Source organism: Miniopterus natalensis, chromosome 13, assembly GCF_054644295.1.
Source record: "Miniopterus natalensis isolate mMinNat1 chromosome 13, mMinNat1.hap1, whole genome shotgun sequence".
Taxonomy (NCBI): Eukaryota; Metazoa; Chordata; class Mammalia; order Chiroptera; family Miniopteridae; genus Miniopterus; species Miniopterus natalensis.
The window spans coordinates 53,699,867-53,723,210 of record NC_142093.1 but is presented as its reverse complement, the minus strand read 5'-3'; the positions used below and the strand labels follow the sequence as shown (position 1 = coordinate 53,723,210).

General features: G+C 44.5%; 1 protein-coding gene across 2 annotated transcripts; it reads left to right on the top strand.

Moving 5' to 3' along the window:
- Positions 1–724: 724 nt before the first annotated feature.
- Positions 725–22,308, top strand: LMAN2L (lectin, mannose binding 2 like). Of its 2 annotated transcripts, XM_087823702.1 has the most exons (9): positions 725–908; positions 2,106–2,224; positions 5,296–5,413; positions 6,229–6,311; positions 16,553–16,585; positions 17,617–17,778; positions 17,871–17,985; positions 20,169–20,288; positions 20,634–22,308. In XM_087823702.1, the coding sequence occupies exons 1-9, from the start codon at positions 725–727 to the stop codon at positions 20,774–20,776; spliced, it is 1,077 nt and encodes a 358-aa protein (XP_087679828.1). In that variant the 3' UTR covers positions 20,777–22,308. The 2 variants fall into 2 exon arrangements, with proteins under 2 accessions (XP_087679828.1, XP_016074730.2); XM_016219244.2 differs by lacking the exon at positions 16,553–16,585.
- The last annotated feature ends 1,036 nt before the right edge of the window (positions 22,309–23,344 follow it).

The window sequence follows — 23,344 nt, the reverse complement described above, 5'->3', positions numbered from 1 at the left end:
CCCAAAATATTTCTGTTATTGATGTGTAGTCAAATTCTGTCATGCTAGAACATCCTTTATGTGCTTTCAATTCTTTTAAATTTGCGAAGGTTTTCGTGGGTTTTGCTGTTTTGACCCACACTATCTTGGCAAATGTTTCTTTTGCCCTTGAAGAGAACCTGTCTTTCGCTGTTGTTGGGTGGAGTGTCTATTAATGTCATAAGGTCAAGTTGTTTGGTAGTGCTGCTCAAGTCTTTTTATAAATTTGCTAATTTTCTTGACAATTTCCCAGCTACTTCAACTGTGTATTTGTCTATTTCTCCTTTCAGTTCTCTATCCTCCTGATTGATCCGCACAGAGGAGAGGGCGCTATGGCAGAGAAGTCAGAACGTTTGCGTGGAACAGGAAGGAACGTTTTATCTCTTTAAACTGACTCTAGGTCACAGAAGAAACGTTTCGTCTCTTTAAATTTTCTTTAGCTTGCGGAGACAAAATGGAAATCACTACGTATCCCAGCAGGCCTAGCGGAGCTCGGGACAATTGCAAAGCAGGGAGTCCAGGCACTTGGCCACGCCCCCTGTCTGGGTTGGCAAGGCAACTGATTCCAAGCCAGCCAATCGGTGAAATGCTCACCTGCGGGGCCGGGGAATCGACGACAGCCAATGGGACGCGAGGCAGGTAGTTCCATGGGCCAATGGCTTGTGAGATGGGGCGGACTTTTGGTGAAGGGACAGTGGTGAGAAAGATGGCGGCCACTCCGGACCCCTCGGGGTGGTGGCTGCGGTGGCGGCGTTTGTCGGCGCGGGATGGGTCCAGGATGTTGCTCCTCCTCCTTTTGTTGGGATCTGGGCAGGGGCCCCGAAAAGTCGGGGCGGGTCAGACGTTCGAGTACTTGAAGCGGGAGCACTCGCTGTCGAAGCCCTACCTGGGTGAGGCGCCCCGGACGAGGTGGTCGTGCTCGGGGCGGGCTTCGGGACCTGAGCCCCTCGCTAGAGGTGGACGGCGTGGGCTTAGTGCCCCGGAAGCTGCTGGCGCTGGGTGGGGGCCCCCGGGGACTCCCGCGGCGTTTGGGAGCTACGGGTCGGAAGGGCAGGGGTCAGCCTCTCTCCCACCCCCTGCCCCGCACTGATGTTTCCCGCAGGTCGTAACTGCGCTCTCGGAAGCCGCTAGGGCTATTAGGCCTGAACGTAGGGGTTGGACAGGAGGAATATGGGAAGGGGAGGGGACCGCGAATGGGGGCGAGTGATGGAGAGCAGTAACAATGAGCGGATCTCCGGATGGAGCTGTAGATGTGCTAGAAATAAAGGAGGAGGCAGAGCTGGGGTAGAACTTGGCCAGGCTGAGAAAGAAGATAAAATTCTGTTGCTGGTTAAAACACCTGTTCTTCTCCAGTCCAGAAGCCCTATTGATGAAAGAGGCTGGTAGCTTTGCTCTTTTTAGGGTGCACAGACTTCCAGGAGAGGTTATCAACCAGGCAATATATATATTTGACTGCAAAGGGACCCAAGTCAGTGCAGATGGCGTAACCAACACAAGTCTGTATTCCCGCTGGAGTGTGGGTAGGGAGACAGCAAACAAACAAACACAAACCTCAAGTGCAAGAGAATATACACTACTGCTAAGGGTAATTATTTGTTCACTTAGATGCATGGAGTGCCTCCTCTGTGTGGGTCTCTGCTAATGCTGTGGGTTATACAGACACAGTTCTTAGTCTCAAGAAGCTTATAGTCTGAGGTATCTGGTAAAGCCATGCTTGGATTGTTTAAAGAATGTGATTAAGCCCCAGAGGCCTGAGGATCAAGCTCATTTTGGTTTAACTGGGGAATTTTTTTCTTTCTTGGTGCTACAATTTACTCACATATAAAAAGGGGAGAATGGATCTGAGCTATGGTCACTGTGGCATGGATAAAGTAACAGCTCTGGTGTGCTTTGGGGTCTTCATCTCAGAAGGGCTTGTGAAAGGAAGCTGTAAAGATGGTAAGGATTTAAGATTTATGTGTGATAGAAGGTGGGAGATTGACATGAAAGGGAAAGAAAGATGATAACCAGCTTTTGGAGTGCCTTGTGGTGGCTTTCTGAATGTGTTGGTGTTGAAGACTGTGAACTGATATATTTCCTCCCTGTAGGTGTGGGCACTAGCAGTTCCTCATTGTGGAATCTGATGGGCAACGCCATGGTGATGACCCAATATATCCGCCTTACTCCAGACATGCAAAGTAAACAGGGTGCCCTGTGGAACCGGGTGGTAAGAGTTTTCCTCCCTCCTGTGTTGGTGACCCAAAAAGTTTGCCAGGGGCATAAGAATAGACTTAATTTTACTGTCTATTCTCAGTATTTTGTCTTCTGTGGATATTAAGGGTTTTCATTTCAGAGCTTATGATGACCATAGTGAAACCAGATATTTAGGGAAATGCTCTCTATTGCCCTAATTATAGCATATAATTCATTTTTACTCTGTTTTCTGAAATGTCTTTAATTCCTGATTGACTTGATTGTATGACTTCTTGGAGGTTTAGTTACTTTGCTTTGTAAAGTAGAAGACTGGTCTTTTAAATTTATCCCAAACTTCATCCCAGTTTCTCTCCCTCCTCCCTTGTTATTTCACTTTGAGGAGGCTAATTTTAAGTTTTATTTTCATGTGAAAGCCACGCTGAGCCCTTGGTCATTTTATCTGTCCTTCTCTCGACCCTTTCTAGCTACATTGTCTTCCTTGAGGTATGGCGGCAGGAAGTGAGTGCAGTATTCCTGGTGTGGCTGCCCTGATTTTGTACAAGTGTAAGATGATGCTTGCTTTTTGGTTTCCAGGGCTCTTTCTAAATCTTTTATGACCGCTTTACTTTTGGGAATGACATTGGCATCCTCAAATACTTTCAGATTTGCATAAGCTAAGAACTCACTTTTTCATGGTTTGTTTGTTTTTAAATTTATTTATTTTATCATTAGAACACTATTTCTTCTCTCTGTTCATTTTATGTGCAGAGAGTTCTGAAGGAGCAGAGGGAGAAGAGAAGTTTCTACATGAGCCATTTGCATAGGCTGGCCCCTTAACCCAGATTGTAGTGCTGAGCTTGTTCCTGAACAGTGTACAGTAGTGTGTTCTGGTAGAAGAGGTGAAGGGCTGCCAGTTGAAAGTCTCGGGCTCCAGGTGTAGCTGTATCACACACCCTCTGTGAGCCCTAGGCGGTTAGTTAAACTCTCAGTTTTTAGTTTCTCCATCTGTCAGATGCACTTCATAATACCTCTTCTAATTGCCAACCAGGGTTGTTGTGGAGATAGACATGAAAAAGCTTTGGAAAGTTAAAATGGTTACAGAAATATGCGTGTTATGTCCTACATCTGTTATAAGGTTCATTGATGGAGGTCTCTGGGTTACTAAATGATTATATCCAGGGTTGGATACTTTGCTGCTGTCCTGCTAGCTGTTTCTATATAACTCTTAGCAATTCTAGTCTACGCTCTGGTTTTCCTGCCCATTTTCAGATTCTCTGCTACCTGTGTGTTTTTGTTTTTTCACCTGAGGATATTTTTTCCATTGATTTTTAGAGAGGGAGGGAGGGAGGGAGAGGGGAAGAAGAGAGAAAAAGATAGAAACATTGATGTGAGAGAGACACATTGATTGGTTGCCTCCTGCACATGACCTGACTGGGGTTGGGGATCGAACTTGCAACCCAGGTATGTTCCCTTGACTGGGAATCAAACTCATGACCGTTGGTGCTCGGACCAATGCTCTAACTACTGATCCCCACTGGCCAGGGCTGCTACATGTATTTTTTGATAACTGGCTATCAGAAAGAGCCTTGGAATTGTTTCTGAATTACGTATTTGAATAGGAAGCATTGGTTTGAGCAGTGGCTCTCAAGTTTGGCTGTCCGTTGGAGTTGATACCTGGATCCCACCCCCAGAGATTCTGATTTAATTGGATCGGGGCATGGCTTGGCCATTGGGATTTTTTTTTAAAGCCTTCTAGGTGAGTCTAATATATCTAATATGCAACAAAGGTTCAGAACCACTGTTAGATGTAGCCCTGAGCAAAACTGTATAGCATTGTGCTACACGAGGCCAAAGATAAGTGGTAGACACCTATTGGCTCAGTTTGAACCTCTCTGGCCCTGCTCTCTTCCCAGGACATAATACCCACCCACTGGGTATGGGGCAGCTTTCTGCCAGTGAATTTCACTTTTGCCCTGAAATAATGTAAGAGCAGGAAGATGAGAGCCCAGAATGAGAACACAGAGACTGGGTTTGTCAGAGTAGGGTAAGTTGTTGGAGATTTCAGGGCTCATTGGTGAATTCAGAAGAATCCGTACCCCTTTTATTTGGACTATATACTTCTAATACTAACACTTTTGGAAGATTTCCCAGAAATTAAACTAAAAACTGAAAATGATGTAACAATATGTTGCTTAAGAGCCAGGACAATCTATTAGGAGACCCTTTGGTGGAACCCCTTTGGTCTGTCTGCTCCTCCTCTTCTTTTTTCATGGTGAACTTTAACCAGGAGCTTCTCTAAACCAAATACCTACTGTGGTTTCTATTTGAAAGTGTTCAACTATTTAGAGACTTACCTCCTCCATTTTTCCAAGGTCTGCTACACAGTTCAGAAAAAAGAAACAGGAGTCTGATTCATACCTACCTCCTTAAAATTTTCCCACCAGATGCAGTGAGGTTGGGGGTGTTCTCCTTTGGTGCATTTATGCTTCTGTCCACGCGCATGAAGTTTGGGGGATTGTAACTTACCCCTTCTCATGGGAACTCCAGCTTCCCTCTCAGCTTGGCATAGGGCCAAATCTAACTAATTAGAGTTGTGTATAGCCTCTGCTAATTATTCCTGGAAACCTTTGCATAATGACCTCGTTTTTCTTATTCTTGTACAATGAGTGAGGCTTTGACCTTTCTTTAAATCTAAGCTTTTTAGGGTCTTTCTATCGGAGGGGTGATCTTAAGCCGCAGATGAGTTGATTTAGCCACCTATACTCTACAGGCTGAGACGCTTTGCTGGATGTGTGTAGGATGATAGTCTCATGTGGTGTTTTGGTGTCTTTTCCAGCTTCGGAGTACTATCCTGTTTCTGTTGGGCGATGTTGAAGAAAATTAGGTGGTTTATTCATGTTTCATATTAAATCTCATATATAGTTGAATGGCTCTATCAGTTTAATTTTATTACACAAACATTTAGCAAGTCTTAGATTTCAGATTTAATCCTTAGCCTTGTGTTACCTGCATTTGTGTTTTCCTAGTCTGTATACTGCTGATGAGGGCTTGAGGGATTTTGCATTTCATGATCCTCATTGATCCCAATGTGTTTTTTCACTTCAGCCATGTTTCCTGAGAGACTGGGAGTTGCAGGTGCACTTCAAAATCCATGGACAAGGGAAGAAGAATCTGCATGGGGATGGCTTAGCAATCTGGTACACAAAGGATCGGATGCAGCCAGGTATTGGGACCCTGGGTTGCTCTCGTGTAGGGTGTGACCAACCTGCTTTTTCATGTGCCCTCTTTTTGAGAAGGGTACGTCCCCACAATGCCAGCTGTTTTCCCTCTCCGTTGATGTCTGTGGATGAAGACTGGCCTGTCTAGTCTCTATAATGGGGTCTGAGTCCTCATAAGCAGCTGACCTTGACTCATCCTGGGGTGATTTCTTGCTTATTAGTTCTTTATTTCCCTGTGAATCCACCTGGCCTGTTGACTAGGTGAAAGCACTGGCTGTCCTGAACACTAATGATTGAGTGAACAGATTCCTTCTGGGCATTCACAGTGACCAATCTCAGAGCTCCTGAGTTAGGAGTCGAGTGTCTGTTTTCCCCTGTTGTGTAGGAGCCATAGCCCAAAGTAGATGGCAAACTCCACCTGATTCAACCTGATCTCTTTTGCAATAAGAAGTCAAACTTGGGAATTCAGATCTCTTAAGGGCATGGTCATCACCAAGTGTTTGCGAAGCAAAATTCTTTAGGGGTGCCATAGCGGCCAGTCGGGGTCCGGGAGCAGCTAAACAAGTAGTGCTAAACAAGTTTGCAGTGGCCTTCTCTCTTTCCCCTGCTGTCAGTAACAACTACAGCTGTTTATCGGGTGCTTGTTACAGGCCATGTACTTTTCTGGGTGCTTTTACATATGTTTTCTTGTCTTAACTGAGGCCTGAGAGTCATTTTTTTTTTTTTTTTTTTTTACTTTTTCCTTCGTCATAGAGATATATTATTCCTTTATCAACTCTCGGCTTTATTTCATTGTTCATCATCTGTTCTCTCTCTCTAGGGCCTGTGTTTGGAAACATGGACAAATTTGTGGGGCTGGGAGTATTTGTAGACACCTACCCCAATGAGGAGAAGCAGCAAGAGGTAATGGCAAGTGTCAGAGCTTAGGGCAGCCACATGGACGTCCCCGTCCTCTGCCTCAGGAATGCTGTTCAGGAGGGAACAGAGGGGCTAGGAAGTGAGGGGTTCGCTGCTACTTTCTTCATCTATTGAACTTGAAAAGTTAATGCCTTTCTCAGGGCTTTTTCTAGAGAAAGCTGTTCATGGTGCAGTCTTTTGGGAATGGCGTCTGAATGGGGGTTTTCTCTTTAGCATTAATGGTGTTCTGTCTTGTGCACATTAGACAGTTGCTGGAAGTGAGCATGCCTGTCTGGTTGGTGATTTGGCTACTAGGCCAGCATCAAAGCAAGCTGACTTTATGTAACTAAGCTCCCTGATGACTTAATACATCACTGCCATGTCCTCCTGCAGCTTGCTCACCCTTTCCAGCATCCCTTTCTTCTTCCTCTTCTCAGACCTCAACAGCCATTCTCTTCTCTAGGGAAGGCTATCAGAGGAAATGGGTGAAGGCTCAGGATTTTGTGGGAACCCAGTATCTGGCTGTTGACAGAAGCTTTTTGCTTTTTGTTAGCAGACCCTAAGGATTCTTTAATACTTTCCCAAAGTATTAAACTCCATGGCAAACTCCATCTGATTCAACGTGATCTCTTTTGCAATAAGAGATTCTTTAGTACTTTCTTACGGTAGCAACAGGTAGGTACTCTTTGCCTGATTGCCCTGTCATCAGATGGTGGGAAAACGGTTATGACAGGTTGTTGCTGGGGATCCTGTAGCTAAATAATATTTAGCAAGAAAGGAAGGATTAGGAATGGAGGTAGGATTCACTTTATTTTTACCCCAAAAGTATATGAAAAATTTCAAACTTATAAAAAAATTGGAAGAACAGATCATTGTATATGCAACACCCAGATTCAGCAGTTTTTTACATTTCCCACAGAGTTCACCTTAGAGAATGTGGAAAGTGAAACCAGAGTTAGGAGAATAACCTTTTGTTGTGGGTCAGTTACAGTTTTTTGTAGGCCCCTCTTCACTCCACCGTCATCAAGCCCTGTCTAGGTGCCAGGCCCAGGGAATCTTGAGCAAGACCATCATGGTCCTTGCACTCAGCACTGATGTGTGAGAGTGCTGGTGGGTGAACTGGGGGATTCGAAAGGTAGGCATAGCAGCAGCCTCTAACCTGGGGCGGGTCTTGGGTGGTGGTGGCGATGGTGGCAGCGGTGGTTGGGGAAGACTTTTTCCAGGAAGTGACATTTACATTGAAGTTCACAGAATGAAGAACCAATGTTTCATGCTGAGGGAAAAGCATGTGTTAAGGTGATGAAGTAAGAGAAGGGACAATGCGTGTGAGGACAAAAAGGGGGATCAGAGAGAGATGAGGCTAAAAGGAGAAAAGGAGCCAGCAGTCTTGCCATGTTGCACAGTTCCAGGGGTCACCATTCACATTGCATTCTTTTGTATTAACACTGTTCTCTCTGGCATATTCACTGGCCACTGACATTGAACACTGTCTCCTTGGGTGGTTGGTGGTTTGGCTGTTTAGACCAGCAGCAGAGCACTCTGCGTGTATGTGACTCATCTCAGCGTGCACACGGTGGGGCCAGTTTCTGAAGGGTGGTGTTCCCGTTAAGGAATCTGGACTGTATTCTAAGGGGGTAAGTGCATTAAAGGATTCTAATGAGGGGCTTGCCGTGACTAGGTTTGCAGTCATGCTAAGGAAATAGTGGTAGGTAGAAATGCGTCTGAATAAGAGGCCTGGACTTCAGGACCTGACTGGAGTTTTAAACCTGCCTCTCGTTTCTCCCAGAAGTGAATTGTTAAAACTGCCAGATACTAGTTTTTGAGAGGGCAGATATGATGGGCTTATTTTATAAGAAAAGTGGCTGTTAATCAGAAAAATTAGTTGGCGAATGTAAAAAGCAGGACTTTTCTGGCTAGCTGTTATGGTACTCACTCCCAACCCCACACTGGAATTACCTAGAGAGCTTTTAAAAAGACTGATGTCCATGCCCAATCTCAGAATCTGATTCCCTTTGTCTTAGATGAAGTTTAGGCAGCCTTACTTTTCAGAGCTCTCCAGGTGAGTCACATGTATAGCCAGGATTGAGAAGCCCTGGACCAATATTGGGTCCTTGTTTTCTTATTATTTATTTATTAAACAAATTTTAAAAATAAAACTAAATTTTGAAAAATGAATAAAAGCAGTTTTTGTTTACTGGGTGGCAATTTTGTGCTGGGCACTTTACAAATACTGTCTTAATCCTCATCAAATTTCCTTATAGTTAGTATTATTTTTCCCATTTTACCAGTAAGTAAACAGAAGCTTAGAGAAGGTAAGTACCTAGCTCAGGGTAACAGCCAGTATAAGGTGGAATCAGATTTTGAACACAGGTCCAGCTGATTCCAGAGGCTGGACTTATGATCTTTTACCTCCCACTCACTGTTTTCTTCTGCCAGGTGGATTTTCTTGAGAATGGAGACATTTATTATTCTCATATGATCTGTGCAATTTCCGTTCTTAGAGCTTCTACTCAGTGCAGAGAGTATAGAAAGTGTACTCCTTTCTACATCCCAATGACCTGGAACTACCTTGGAGGCTAAGATCAGATGTGTTTTGTTAGCAGCATGGTTTACTATGATATGATACAAAAGGTGCCAGCCATTGTTCCATGCACTTTTACATGTATTATTTACTTGTCAAAACAGTATTTTGGGGTATATGTTATTTTTATCCCTACATCATGGGTAAGAAACCAAAGTCCAGAAAGGCTAAAAAATACTTGTTAGTGACACAGTGGTAATGGGTTTGACTCCAGAGACCACGGTCTTATTACTTCGCTTTATTATTTTGAGCACATAAGGAGAAGAAGACAAATATGGTACCTTTTAAAAGCTTGCAAATGTCATGTGTAGATGTGCTGGATGAGGAGGACAAGGAGCCAGCAGGAGGGCTGTGGAACAATTCATCAAATCCCTAAAGCAGCTGTAGTGAAAACGTTTCTCTGGCTTCTTGTTTCCTTGTCACCAGAGTGCACATGACTTTGCTGCTCAACTCACTTCCTACCATGTCTGTCTATGAGGAACTATTGGGAAAATTCTACCAAATATGTAAAGTAGAGTTAATATAGAATTCTTCTCAAACCCTTACAAAATATAAAAGGAAAGGACACTACCAACTCATCCTTTGAGTTGGTATTGCCCTGATGCTAAAACCAGATAAAGATAGCACAAGAAAACTACCGCCTGGCCAATGTGGCGCAGTGGTTGAGTGTCAACCTGTGAACCAAGAGGTCATGGTTTGATTCCCAGTCAGGGCATATGCGTGGGTTGCAGGCTTGATCCCCAGAGGGGAAGGTGCAGGAGGCAGCCAATCAATGATTCTCATCACTGATGTTTCTCTCTCTCCCTCTCCCTTCTTCTCTCTGAAATCAAAACATATTAAAAAAGAAAACTACAGACCAATATCTCTTGTGAATATAGATGTAAAAATTACCAACAAAATACTAGCAAACCAAATCCAGCAACATATAAAAAGGATTATATACTATGACTGAGTGTATTTATCCTAGGAATTAATGGTTGGTTTAATATCTGAAAATCAATATGATAGATCATATTAATAGGATAAAGGACAAAAACCATTTGATCATAGCATTAGATGTAGGAAAAAGTATTTGACAGAATGTAATACCTCTTTGTGGTAATAAAAACACTTAACAAATTAGGAAGAGAAGGGAACTTCCTCAACCTGATAAAGGGCACCTATGAAAACCCCCAGATAACACCATACTTAATTGTAAAAGACTGAAATCTTTTCCCCTAAGGCCAGGAACAAGACAAAGACTCTGCTTTTGCCACTTGTATTTGACATAATCCTGGAGGTTCTGATCAGGACAGGCAAGAAAATAAAAGACATCTAGATTGAAAAGAAGAAGTAAAACTACTTCTATTTGCAGATGACATTATCTTATATATAGAAAATCCTAAGAATCCACAACTATTAGAATTAATGAATTCAGCAAGGTTGTAGGGTACTAGGTCAACATACAGAAATCAATTGTATTTCTTTTATAAATTTTAAATTTTTATCTTCACCCTAGGAGTGAGGATATTTTTTCCATTGATTTTTAGAGAGTGGAAGGGAGGGGGAGAGGAGAGGGAGAAAAACATCGATGTGAGAGAGACACATCAATTGATTGCCTCCCCACACATTCCCGGACTAGGGACAGGAATTGGACCTGCAACCCAGGTGCATGCCCTTGACTAGGAATCGAACCCAAGACCCTTTGGTATATTGGCCGATGCTCCAACCACTGAACCACATTGGCCAGGGCTTAGTTGTATTTCTGTATGTTCGCATTGAACAATCAGAAAATGAAAGTAAGAAAATTCCATTTACACTATCATCAAAATGGAATAAAATACTTAGACATAAATTTAACTAGACAACAAAATACTTAGAAATAAATTTAAAAAACATATTCTGAAAGCAATAATATATTGTTGAAAGAGGTTAGAGATCATATAAGTAAATGGAAAGACATCCCATGTCATGAATCAGAAAACTTAGTATTGTTAAGATGGCGATATTCCCCACATTGATCTACAGATTTGATGCAGTCCCTGTCTGTCAAAAGCCTAGCTAGCTTCTTTGCAGAAATTGATAAGCTGATCCTAAAATCAATGAAAATTAAAGAGAATCAGAATAGGCAAAATAATCTGGATAAAGAAGAGCAAAGCTGGAGGACTCACACTTCCTGATTTCAAAACTTCCTGCAAACCTATCGTAATAAAACAGTATGGTACTAGCATAAGGACAGATCTGTAGGTCATTGGGATATAATTGAAAGTCCAGAAATAAATCTTCACATTTATGAGCAATTGATTTTTTTTGTTTTGTTTGCAATTTTGGATTTAATATTAATAGCTCAAATATTTAAGAACCTTTAAAGGTTATGATATAGTTAAACCCATTTGTCTTTCTCCAGTATGACTTTATCTTATTTATTTTATTATTGACAGTATTACAGATGTCTCCCGTTTCCCCCTGCCCCCTTTTCCCCTTTCACCCATGAGCAATTGATTTTTGATAAGGGTGCCAAGACAATTCAATGGGGAAAGAATCTTTTCAACAAATGGTGTTGGAACAACTGGATATCCACAGGGAGCATAATGAAGTTTTTCCAGCCTCACACCATACACAAATTTTATCTCAAATCAAAGAACTAAAGATAAAGCTAAAACTATAAAATTCTTAGAAGAAAACAGGGTTAATTCTTCATGACCTTGGATTAGGCAATGATTTCTTAGATATAACACCAAAAACAAAAGTCACAAAAGAAAAAATAGATAAATTGGACTTCACCCAAATTAGAAACTTGTGCTTTGAAGGATACCATCAAAGAAGTGAAAAGATAACCCACAGACTGGGAGAAAATAAACATTTATCATGTATCTGGGATAAGGGACTTGTAATAGTTCTTTATATATTCTAGATACAACTCAATAATGAAAAAGGCAACTCAATTAAAAAAATGGACAAAGCATCTGAAAAGGTATTGCCCCAAAGAAGATATGCGGATTGCCAGTAAACACTTGAAAATATGTTCAACATCTTAGCCATTAGGGACAGAGATGAAAACCACAGCCCTGGCCACTGTTGCTCAGTTGGTTGAGCGTCGTCCCATGTACTGAGAGGTTGCTGGTTTGATTCCTGGTCCGGGCACATACCCAGGTTGTGGGTTCAATCCCCAGTCCCAGTTGGGGTGAGTGTGGGAGGCAACTGATCGCTGTTTCTCTCTCACATTGATGTTTCTTTCTCTTTCTCCCTCTCTAAAAAAGTCAATAAAAACATTACAAATCCCACAATGAGATGTCACTTCACACCCACTTGTATGGCTAAAGTGGAAGACAGATGATAACAAGTGTTAAGGCTGTGGAGTAATTGGAAGCCTCTTGCACTGCTGGTAGGAATGGAAAATGGAGCAGTTGTTTTGGAAAGCAGTTGGGCAGGTCTTCAAATGGTTAAACATAAGAGTTCACATGATCTGGCAATTCTACTCCTGTGTACATACTCAAGAGAAATGCAAACATGTCTACATAAAAACTTTTATGTGAATGTTCATAGTGGCGTTATTCATGATAGCCAAAAAATGAGTTCAACTCAAATGGCCAACTGATGAATGGATAAACACATACGATGTGTCCTTATAATGGACTATCACTCAGCATTAAGAAGTGAAGCACTGATATGTGCTCCAATGTGGATGACCCTTGAAAACATGCTAAGTGAAAGAAGCCAGTCACAGAAGGTGACATTTTTATGATCCCATATACATGAACTGTCCAGACAGGCAGATCTATAGGGACAGAAAGAGGAGAAGTTGCCTGAAGCTGGGCTAGAGGGTGGGAGTGGGGAGAGTGACTGCTAGTGGGCAAAGGGTTTCTTTCTGGGCAGTGAAAATGTTCTAGAATTCGTTGAGGTAATCACAGTCTTAACTCTGAATATACTAAAAGCCACTGAGTTACAGACTTTAACTAGGTGAATGGTATTCTGGGTGAACTATATCTCAGGATTGCTTTCTGTTAAAATGTTGATTCAAGCATAACTTGGTCATCTTTTTTGGCATTGCAAAGTCATCAGCTGACAGTCATGGTTCCTCATGACAGCCCGGATGCTGATGAAAAGTTGCAGGAACTCTTGGAACGGGAATGTCTTTTTCAGTTGACATTAGTATGATTACTAGGCCTTCTGGAAGGAGAGCGCCGAAGCGCAGCCCTCTGCAGGCGTGGCCCTCATCCTTCGGCGAGACACTGGGCCTCCCTCTGGAGGCGAGACTGCTGGTGTGAGGAGAAGGCTCCCCGCTCTTCCCAGGCCAGGCCAGCACGGAAGCCGAGTTTGAGACACTCCCCATGGTTTATAATGTGATCATTGTTTTTCCTTCTTTGAAACTGGAAGAAAATTAACAATATCGTGCCATCCAGTGTAAAAACACATTCCTTTGGAGACACTGATCCCTCTTGGTGTCTTTGTTGTTGGCAGAGAGGATCTTTACATTTTTAAAGGAACTTCATCGCTTCTTAAATTCTCTTGTCATCCAATGTGGATGTGATTTAGGGTTTTTGTTTTGGTCCCAGGTGAGGTAATGTTTTCCAAGATACTCCTTTGGAAAGTAGGTGTGGGGAATATTGGCAGGCTCTGGTGTGAGTAGGCAGTGAGGCTGAGCTTTGCTGGTGAGAGCTAGTTTTCCAGGGAAGTAGAAATGTATGGTTTTCTGCTGGAATTGAGTGAAGGCGAGGAGAAGATGTTTCTTTCCTGAGGGTTCAATCCCGTCAGCTGGCTGGAGGCACCCGTTTCAAGTGTTCTCAGTTGAAGAGCTTTAAGATTTACAGCTCAATAGTAGTTTGGGGGCTTAGGGAGCAGGGGCCTTCTCATGCTGCCCAATAATACGAGAATCTCACTCTATGTAGGATGGACATTGCTGAGTTACCCTGTCACCTTTGGACCTAGATTCCTGCAGAAAGGGTAGTTGGGTGAAGATGACTGTAGGACCAGTGACTTAAGAAGTTTTGTAAGCCTGAAAAGGGTCTTCTGTGGAAGTGACAGTTGTTCCACTGCTGTCCAAGGGGAGGATCAGATGGAGGTTGAAGGGAGATGCTGCAGAAGGGGCACTTTTTTGTTCTTATTTTTATATTAAAGCTCATTATAGAAAAATCAGAAAAGGCTAAAAAAAGCAAAACATAAAACTTTTTAAAAACAAAGCTTTGCATCACATGAGCATACCATTTTTTTGAATTTTCCTTTTAAGTTTTTTAGTTATATAGAAAAATTGAGAATGTGGCAAATACTAGATTCAGACTAATCTTTTTAAAATGCTGACACAGTTTCAGATTTACAGATAAGTTATAATACAACAAAGAGTTTGGAGTACTCTTTACCCAGATTCCCCAAAATGTTAATATCTTACTACATTTGCTTTTCCTTTTCTTTTATCTGTGTGTGTGTGTCTCTGTCTCTCTGTCTGTGTCTGTGTGTATTTTTCTGAACTACTTAGGAGTAAATTGCCTTCATGATGCTCCCTTAATCCTAAATACTTCACTTGTTTTTCCTAAACACAAAGAATTCCCTTACATAACCACATCACAATGATTAAAATCAGGAACTTAATATTGATATCAATACTATTAACTACTCTACTGACCTTATTCAGATTTTACCAGTTGTCCAAACATGTCCTTTATGGCAAAAGAAAATCCCAGGTGCTATATTGTGTTCAGTTGTCATGTCTGTTCTTCCTTTGATCTGGAACCATTCCCCAGTGTTTCTTTGTGTTTCAAGGTGGAGACCTAGTTTTGTTTTGTTTTTGTATCTCATAGACTATACTTAGCATTTTTTCATATTGGTAGATATTGAGAGCAGTGTAGCTCTCAGAGTGACTGAGCCAGACTACCTGTTTCAAATCCTTTCACTACTTAATACCTGTGTTCTCTCTCTCTCTGGTCTCTCTGTTTCTTTTTTTAATCTTCACCTGAGAATATGCTATTTTGTTTTTTAAATATATCTTTACTGATTTCAGAAAGAGGAAGGGAAAGGTCAAGAGAGAGACAGAAACACCAGGGATGAGAGAGTCATTGATTGGCTGCCTCCTGCACGCCCCTCACTGGGGATTGAGCCCACAACCTGGGCATGTGCCCTCACTGGGAATCAAACCATAGTCTCCTGGATCATAGGTCGATGCTCAACCGCTGAGCCACTGGGCTATGCTTATTGATTTTAGAAGAGAGAGAAGTGAGAGAGAACATTGGTTGCCTCCTGTACGCTCCCTGACTGGGGATTGAACCCTCAACCTAGGTATGTGCCCTGATCGGGAATCAAACTCAGCCTTTGGTGCATGAGATGACGCTCCAACCAACTGAGCTACACTGGCCAGAGCAATACCTGTGTTCACTTAAAAAGTTTTCTTACCTGTGAAATGGGAGGACCAGTACTATAACCTCATGGGTTGTGATAAAGGAATGCATATGTACTCATTACTGATAGTGTCTGGCACAGAGTGAGCTCTCAGGAAATGCTACCTATTCTCGTCACTGTCACATTCACTAGGGACATTCTGCAGATATCTTGGCAATAGCCATGTGGCTCTGTTCTCTCCTACCCTCTTTTTCTTCATATCTGTCTAGATTCAGAGAGCATTCCCAAGGCTTTGTTTTCATCATAGTGTTTATCACTGTCTGAAATTTTATTTACTTATCATTTGTCTCTTCCACTTTACTGTCAGTTCCATGAGAGCAGGTACCTGTCTATGTTGTTTCCCATTGAACACAAAGCATCTGGAACAGGCCTAGCTGCTAATAGGTTCTCAGGAAGCATCAGAGGAAGGAATGCTTGGGGCTCTGCACCCTCACTCACCCTTCCCGCAGGGCAGGGCTGAACTGAGCCTGTGTAGGCATCTCTTATTGCTAGAACTGTAGCAGTTTTCTGGAGCAAAACTAAATATCCTTGAACCATCTGTCATGTTTCAACTTTCCCACTTAGCTTTGCCTTGCCCACATGTTGTAGGTTAGAGTGACAACAGTCATTTGGAAATAATATGTCCATAGGCTCAACTAGAGGGTAAATGTTCCCTTTGGATTCGTGTTAATTTCACAGCCTCTCCAGTGCTGGGCTTTTTGTCTTCTGGACACTAGCCATATTCTGAGATCCTGGGCAGTAAAGGACATCTTGACTTTGGAAGAACTTAGCCCTGTTTGTCACTCCTGTCTCTCCCCTTGCTATAGAAATACTACAGCCTGGGTACAAACTTGTGGCTCAGAGATGTAAGTGGGGCCAGCTTGGATGGTGTGATACAGTCATTTGGAAATAATATGTCCATAGGCTCAACTAGAGGGTAAATGTTCCCTTTGGATTCGTGTTAATTTCACAGCCTCTCCAGTGCTGGGCTTTTTGTCTTCTGTGTGTTTTATGAAGCTTCTGAAAGCTTCAGGACCTTAGAGAGGTCTTCCCAGAGGACCTCTTCGAGGATCTGGTGATAGTAACACTCCTGTCCTCAGAAAATGTGCAGGTACCTGTGCATATAGCTTTGTCTATAACTTTGGGAGGTATAAGGATTTGAATGCCCTCCACAGACCCTAAATTTCTGTTTTGGGATTGAGCTTGGTTTGCTCGTCCACCACAGCTGTGCCTTTGCTCTTCCATGGCTGTTTCTTTCTGACTTGGTCTCCTGTCTTCTGTGCCCTCTCTTGTTTTCAAACCTGTTGGACCCTCTCAGGCCCAGAAGAGGCGATACTCTCCAGGAGTCCAGGTACTCAGTTCTTGACCCACCGTGGCCATCCTTTATTCCCTGTGTGTTCATCCAGCGTTTGCTACTGTTTAGAATCCACGTGGCTCTTGTCTCAAGAACCACCAGCCTCTGGTTTTGAGTGTGTCTTCACCTTGCATGCTGGCTGTGGGGGTGTGCAACTCACCTCGTGGCATGTGTCACGCATCCTCTCCTTCCATCTGCACTGCCTAGCACTGGGCTTGCTCTAGAATGGTTAGCCCATTATTTCGAAGGAAGAATTTGCTCCTACAACTCTACTGAAGAGAGAGGGCCTCTGAAGTAGGTGGGAATATGGGTGGGACCTGGGGAAACTTACGGTGGGAGATCCTTGCCCTGTGTATTATTGGGAGAAGTTGTGTGTGGCTGAAGCTTAACTGGGCTCAAAGGTTTTTTTGGCTAAAACAGTCATCTTGACTGGAGAATACCACCTAGCAGCCTGGTTCTGGTAGTGCTGCTCTTCTGAGTCTTGATCCATTTAGCATCATATGCTTATAGGATTTTAGAATTTGGAAGGAGCTATCCTGAATGGAAAGATTCCCCTGACTAAACAGGTATTTTCGGAATACCTGTTGTGTACAAAACACTCTGGGGGAGAAGGGATGGGCTAAGTTGGAGACATGCAAAGAAGCATAATAAACTATTTTTTTCTTAAAGAAGTTTACATGGCAGTTGGGTAAATATACATAAAAAGAAAGCCACTAGTCTGGGGCAGAAGAACAGTGCAAAATAGTGATCTGAGAGATTAGAGTCAGGCTCCAGAGCCAGAGGGACCATTTTAGACCCACCCAGATTTGTAGCAAGGGGACTCCTGAAGACAAGTACAGAGTGAGTCACTTCCTGGGCCATATCCCTTGAGTGTGGGTGCTAGCGGGTTGTTAACAATGAGGCCGGGCTGTTGTCTGGTCTCTGTAAGGTGCTCAGCTTGTATGTGCGTGGTTCCTGTTGCTGATTGCCCAGGCATTCCTGAGAGTACTTCCTCACTGTCCTCTGCTCTTCCTTCCCTGCTCTCCTAGCGGGTGTTCCCCTACATCTCAGCCATGGTCAACAATGGCTCCCTCAGCTATGATCATGAGCGGGATGGGCGGCCCACAGAGCTGGGTGGCTGTACGGCCATTGTCCGCAACCTCCATTATGACACCTTCCTTGTGATTCGCTATGTCAAGAGGCATCTGACGGTGAGTGCTTGTTCTGGACCAGTTGGCAGTGTGGGCTGTCTGGCTCTTTCTCCCGTGGCCTGGCCCTGATTTCTCTCTTCTTTTTATTCTAGATAATGATGGACATCGATGGCAAGCATGAGTGGAGGGACTGCATTGAGGTGCCCGGGGTCCGCCTGCCCAGGGGCTACTACTTTGGCACCTCCTCCATCACTGGGGATCTCTCAGGTGCTGCCACTGCACTTCTAATTTGCCCTGACTGAGGTCACGTCTCGGTAGCTAGGCCTTCGCGAGGCCCCTCAGAGGGGGGAGTCAGACAAGCCGAACTCTGGGAAGCAGGTGCCCTGGGAGTGCTTATCTTCCTGTGTTCTCATACCCAGATTCCTTAAGACCCCAGACTTAGGCTGTCCTCAGACAGCTGTCCCAGGAGATGGTCGGAGCTAAGGGAAAGCAGTGTTTGCCTCTTCGTGGAGCCAGCTCTCCAGCCTGTGTTTTGAGTTCCACACTTTTCTGTTTCTGGTGCTGCCTTTCTAGTCAGCTTCCTCTCCCCCCCTCCTAATGTACTCAGTTCCCCTTCGCTTAGCAAGGCTTCCCTGTGACTCTGCTGTCCCTCTCTCTGACTGGCCCCAGGCTTCTGAGTGCCATGTGTAGACATGCTCCTGTTTCTAGCCATCCCGCTCTGAACACACTGCTCTGTACCGTGTCTTGACCATGCATTAGCACTCCTAGTGAAGGTGACTTCTGGCCCAGACGGCGTGGCTGTGCAGTTGAGCATTGACCTAGGATCTGGGAGATCAGGGTTTGATTCCCGGTCAGGGCACATGCCTGGGTTGAGGCTCGATCCCCAGTCGGTGCTGTGCAGGAGGCAGCCGATCAGTGACTCTCATCATTCATGTTTCTATCTCTCTCTCCCTGTCCCTTCCTCTCTCTGAAGTCAATAAAGACATATATATATATATATATTTTAATATATCTTTATTGATTTCAGAGAGAGGAAAGGAGAGGGAGAGAGAGATAAAAACATGAATGATGAGTCATTGGTTGAGCCTGCAACCCGGGCATGTGCCCTGATCTGGAATCGAACCCCGATCGCCTGGATCCTAGGTCGACCTGGATCCTGGCTCAACCGCTGAGCCACGCCCGGCCGGGTAAGACATATTTTTTAAAAATATTTTAATAACGGCCTCCACTGAGAGGAAGAAGAGCTTCTTGGAGAAATGGCAGATCTATGGCAAGATGTGTACAAGTGGAAACTTCCCAGAAAAGCAAGGAAGCTATCAAAAACGCTGGGCCCTGGCCGGATGGCTCAGCTGGTTGAGTGTTGTCCCGTGTACTGAAAGGTTGCCGGTTTGATTCCCAGTCAGGGCACATGCCTGTGTTGTGGGCTCCATCCCAGTAGGGAGCGTGCTCTCACATCCATGTTTCTCTCTTCCTCTCCTTCCTCTCTCTCTAAAAAAAAAAATCAATAAAATAAAAAAATTTTAAACATCTTTAAAAACTTCTGGGTTCATGTAAAAAGACTGAGAAGCCACGTTGAATAGGCTCCCACTGGACCAAAATGGGTAGACTCGAGCATCAGTAAGATGTACAACCTTAGTGTATTGAAACACATGAAATGATGCTTTAAAAAGAGAGAAATTAGAGTCCCTAATTCTTTGATCCTTTCTCCGGTAATCGTTAGTAAGATACAGGGTCACAGTTGTAAGGAGCCGCAAAGCATTAGGCCCAGTCAGGAAAGGAAATGTGTTGGTCCATGCCCGTGGCTGTGCTCTGCTTGCAGCCATCATACCACCACCGTGAGGCCCTTTCCTATCTTGCGTGTGTGTTCCCATCAAAGGGAAGCTGAAGTGCTGCTGAGCCTCCTCTCACTGTGCTGGAAAGTTTTACGTATCATAGGGGATTTCATTCTTGTATTTTCTCTAAAATTTTTAATCGTGGTAATGCATACTTTTGCTAAAAACTTTCAATACGGAATAATATAGAATATTTCAGTTCCTTATTCTTATTTTATTATTATTTTTTAATCCTCACCCAAGGATATTTTTTTCCATTGCTTTTCAGAGAGAATGGAAGGGGGGGCAGATAGAAGGAAACATCAATGTGAGAGAGACACATTGACTTGATCCCTCTCTCACATGCCCAGATAGAGGCCTGGGATCTAGCCTGCAACCGAAGGCACATGCCCTTGACTGGAATCAAACCCGGGACCCTTCAGTCTGCTGGCCAATGCTCTAACCACTGGGCCAAACCAACTAAGGCCCTTATCCTTATTTTTAGATTAGAAAACAGAGGTTGCAGTTATTTTTTCAAGGTCACTGCTAGTTAGCTGTGGAATCGGAAGCTTAAGCCAAGATACTGCAAGATACCTCTTTTTGAGGGGCCATGAGCAGTCCTTGTTCTTTTTCCTTTAGACAACCATGACATTGTTTCCCTGAAGCTATTTGAGCTGACAGTGGAGAGAACCCCAGAAGAGGAGAAGCTGCATCGAGATGTGTTCTTGCCCTCGGTGGACAACATGAAGCTGCCTGAGAGTGAGCATGGGGACCCTGGGAAAAACGGCCCACAGTGGCAGAGGGGTCGCAGTCCTGGGGGAGGGCTGAGGGACCTGCACACCCACAGCTCGCAGGGCTGTCTCCTCTCTGTCCCTCCCCTGAGGAATATGGAGCACCGACAGCTGCTTGTCACTTGTCTCCAGGTTAAAGATGAGCAGGAGGCGGCGTCTTCATTTTCCAATTAAAGCATTTGGAAAGGGAGAGTCTGAGCTCTGGCTCGCAGAAATGGGCATCAGAACCTTAAGGCTTGTAGCTTGTTGGGTGGTCTTTCCCAGTGGGGTAGGCTCCCGGGTGCTGACTTGCTTTTCTCTCTGGCTTCCTCAGTGACAGCCCCACTGCCGCCCCTGAGTGGCCTGGCCCTCTTCCTCATCGTGTTCTTCTCTCTGGTGTTTTCTGTGTTTGCCGTTGTCATTGGGATCATACTCTACAACAAGTGGCAGGAACAGAGCCGGAAGCGTTTCTACTGAGTCTTCCTGCTGCCACCCCCATTGTGGCTGTCACCATGAGATGTAGGAGGAGCAGGCGCTGGCCTGACCACACAGCCCAGTGGTCTTCTCCATTCTCCAACAGCTAGTCATGGACTGCGTCCTGTCCCTGGAGCTTTGAATGCAGGGACACTGTATTCCCATGGTCATACATGAGGACCTCTGACTCTGGTTCAGGAAACCCACCCACCCTAGGGCAATGCTGCTGTGATGTGCCTTTCCCTGCAGTCTGTCCACTGGGAGCTCAGAGGGTGAAGACAGTATCTGCTGGTATGAGGCCAAGATCACAGAAAAGAACTTAATAGCCCAGGATGCCTTGGTGTTGGACTCAGGACCCCCATGCTTCTCATTTAAATTTGCAAAGAATGGAAAACTGATAACTCCTCATACCTTCCTTGGTTTTTGCTTTTTGTCTAAGCCTCTGTCCGCCTGCGGAGTTCTCCTTGGAAATCTGGGTGGAAACTTCTTCCCCGCCTCACCTTCCTCCCCTCCTTTTATTGTCCTCTCCACGTGCAGCCTGAGCTTGAAAAGACATTTGATGCCTCTGTGTTGGGGCCGGGGCTGTGGAACAAGCATGTTGCACTGACCCTCATTAGGTGTCTGCAGGGAGAGAGCTTTCTGTTTTGGCTCACTGCTCTAGCCTTTGCTTGTCAGTGTGGATCCTGGTTTTGTTGGCGTGTTTGTGACCTTCCCAATTAGGTACCATTCAGCCCTCAGTCTTCTTTGGCTGGAAGTTGGTGTGCAAGTCAAGAGAAGCTTGGGAGATCTCATGGATGCAGTGGGATTAACTGTGACACTGATCTGCTCCAGGATTTGATACCAAAAGCAACATTTGTTGAGTGATCCGACCACGTGGACCATCTGGAGCCTGCTTAGCTGCATGTTTTGTGTCTGTCATGATCTTTGGAATCCCACTTTGTTCAGAATGTAAGAAAACTTTTTCTTATAGCCTTGCCCTAGATACTCCCCAGGAGGAAATCTGGATTCTTTTTCTTAATGGATAAGAAACAGTTGCTGTTCCCATGTTGCAAAACTGAGGTCAATAGGCCGTCGTCATCTGCCTGGAAGAGTTCATTGTCATTGAGCAATAGAGCCTGAGTGTCATCCTCCAGGGGTCAGCCCTTATTCTGTTGCCTTATTGCAGGGGTGGGGAACCTTTTTTCTGCCAAGGGGCCATTTGGATATTTATAACATCATTCGCGGGCCATACAAAATTATCAATTTAAAAATTAGCCTGCTATATTTGGTCAAACATTTAATAAACTCACCGTTAATGTGACGGCTGGAACTGCTTCTCTTTGGTGAGGGCTTGGCAGGGCTAGATTTCGAGGGCTGTATCCAAGGGCCGGATGTTCCCCACCCCTGCCTTATTGGACAAGGGGTCACACACTGCTCTGCTCACCTGTCTGCCCATGATGAAACTGGCCAATAGAGGGCCCAGAACTGAGCTCTCCTAGCTGTGTACTGCTGTAGCCTAAGGGAAATCTGTAAAATGGCTGATGGAAACCAAATGAGCTTCTGACCCAGTGTTCTTCCTTCTAGGGGTGGGTTTGCGGGGAGGCTTTAGGCCTTTTTATGGAGCCTGTCCTTGCTCTGCCTTCTCATTTGGGAAATCCTCAGCTCAATCCAGAAAGAAAGGGTCACCTTGGCTGGGTATGGGTCTCTGTCCTCTCGGGCCACCTTATAGCCTTCCCAGGTGCTTAATTAAGCATCATGGGCTGTAATACTCTCCTGCAGGTGGGATTAAGGTGGGATTCTCTTAACCCCTTCCCTACAATAGCAGAGCAGCTCCAGAGTGCCAGAGGACGGACTGGTCTAGAGCTCAGCCTTAAGACCAAGGAGAACTGAAAAAAGCAAGTGGTTCTTTTGTCATCTTTGAGGTCAAGGGGAGATTGGATAGACCCCTGTGGTGGGAGGACGTTGGTGGGCTCTTGAGATGGCCTAGGCAGTGGTGGAGAGGGGGGTTTCCTCTTGAGGGGAGCATGTGAGTGACAGAGCTCAAACTTGTGGGTTTTGTGTGATTTCAGCTCATGAGCACCTTGAGGCTCTTTAAAGAGGACAGGGAAGACATGAAATGCAGTCCCCACCCAGCCTGGGCTGCCTTAAGAGATGTGTGGTACAAGGAAGCCATCTGACCAAACATGGTGTGTTTTGTCCTAGCTCTTGTATTTTGTCTTAGAAACAAATGTTTCCTACCGTGAATGGGGCTGAATATTGTTCTGGGCACTGAGACCCCAGGTTTGTCCTAGAGGAGGGCAGTGCCTGGTTCTTGGTGTGGCTCCTGCTACTTACCCCATGGAGCCATTTCTCTCCTCACTGCCACCCTTTCCCTCTGTTTTCCTCTGACTTCAGAGCCCCTTAGACTGGAAGAGACTGAAGACTGGAGGTAGTGCAGAAAGGAGAGAGTCACTGCTTCCTGTCCTGTGAGTCTTGTCCGAAAGGCTGGCATGTCCAACCTTTCATATGGTCTTCAACCCCCCAAATTACAAAGCGGCTTTGTTACAAAGCTTGTTTATTTCAGTGGAAAATTACAACTTTGCCTTTTTTGCT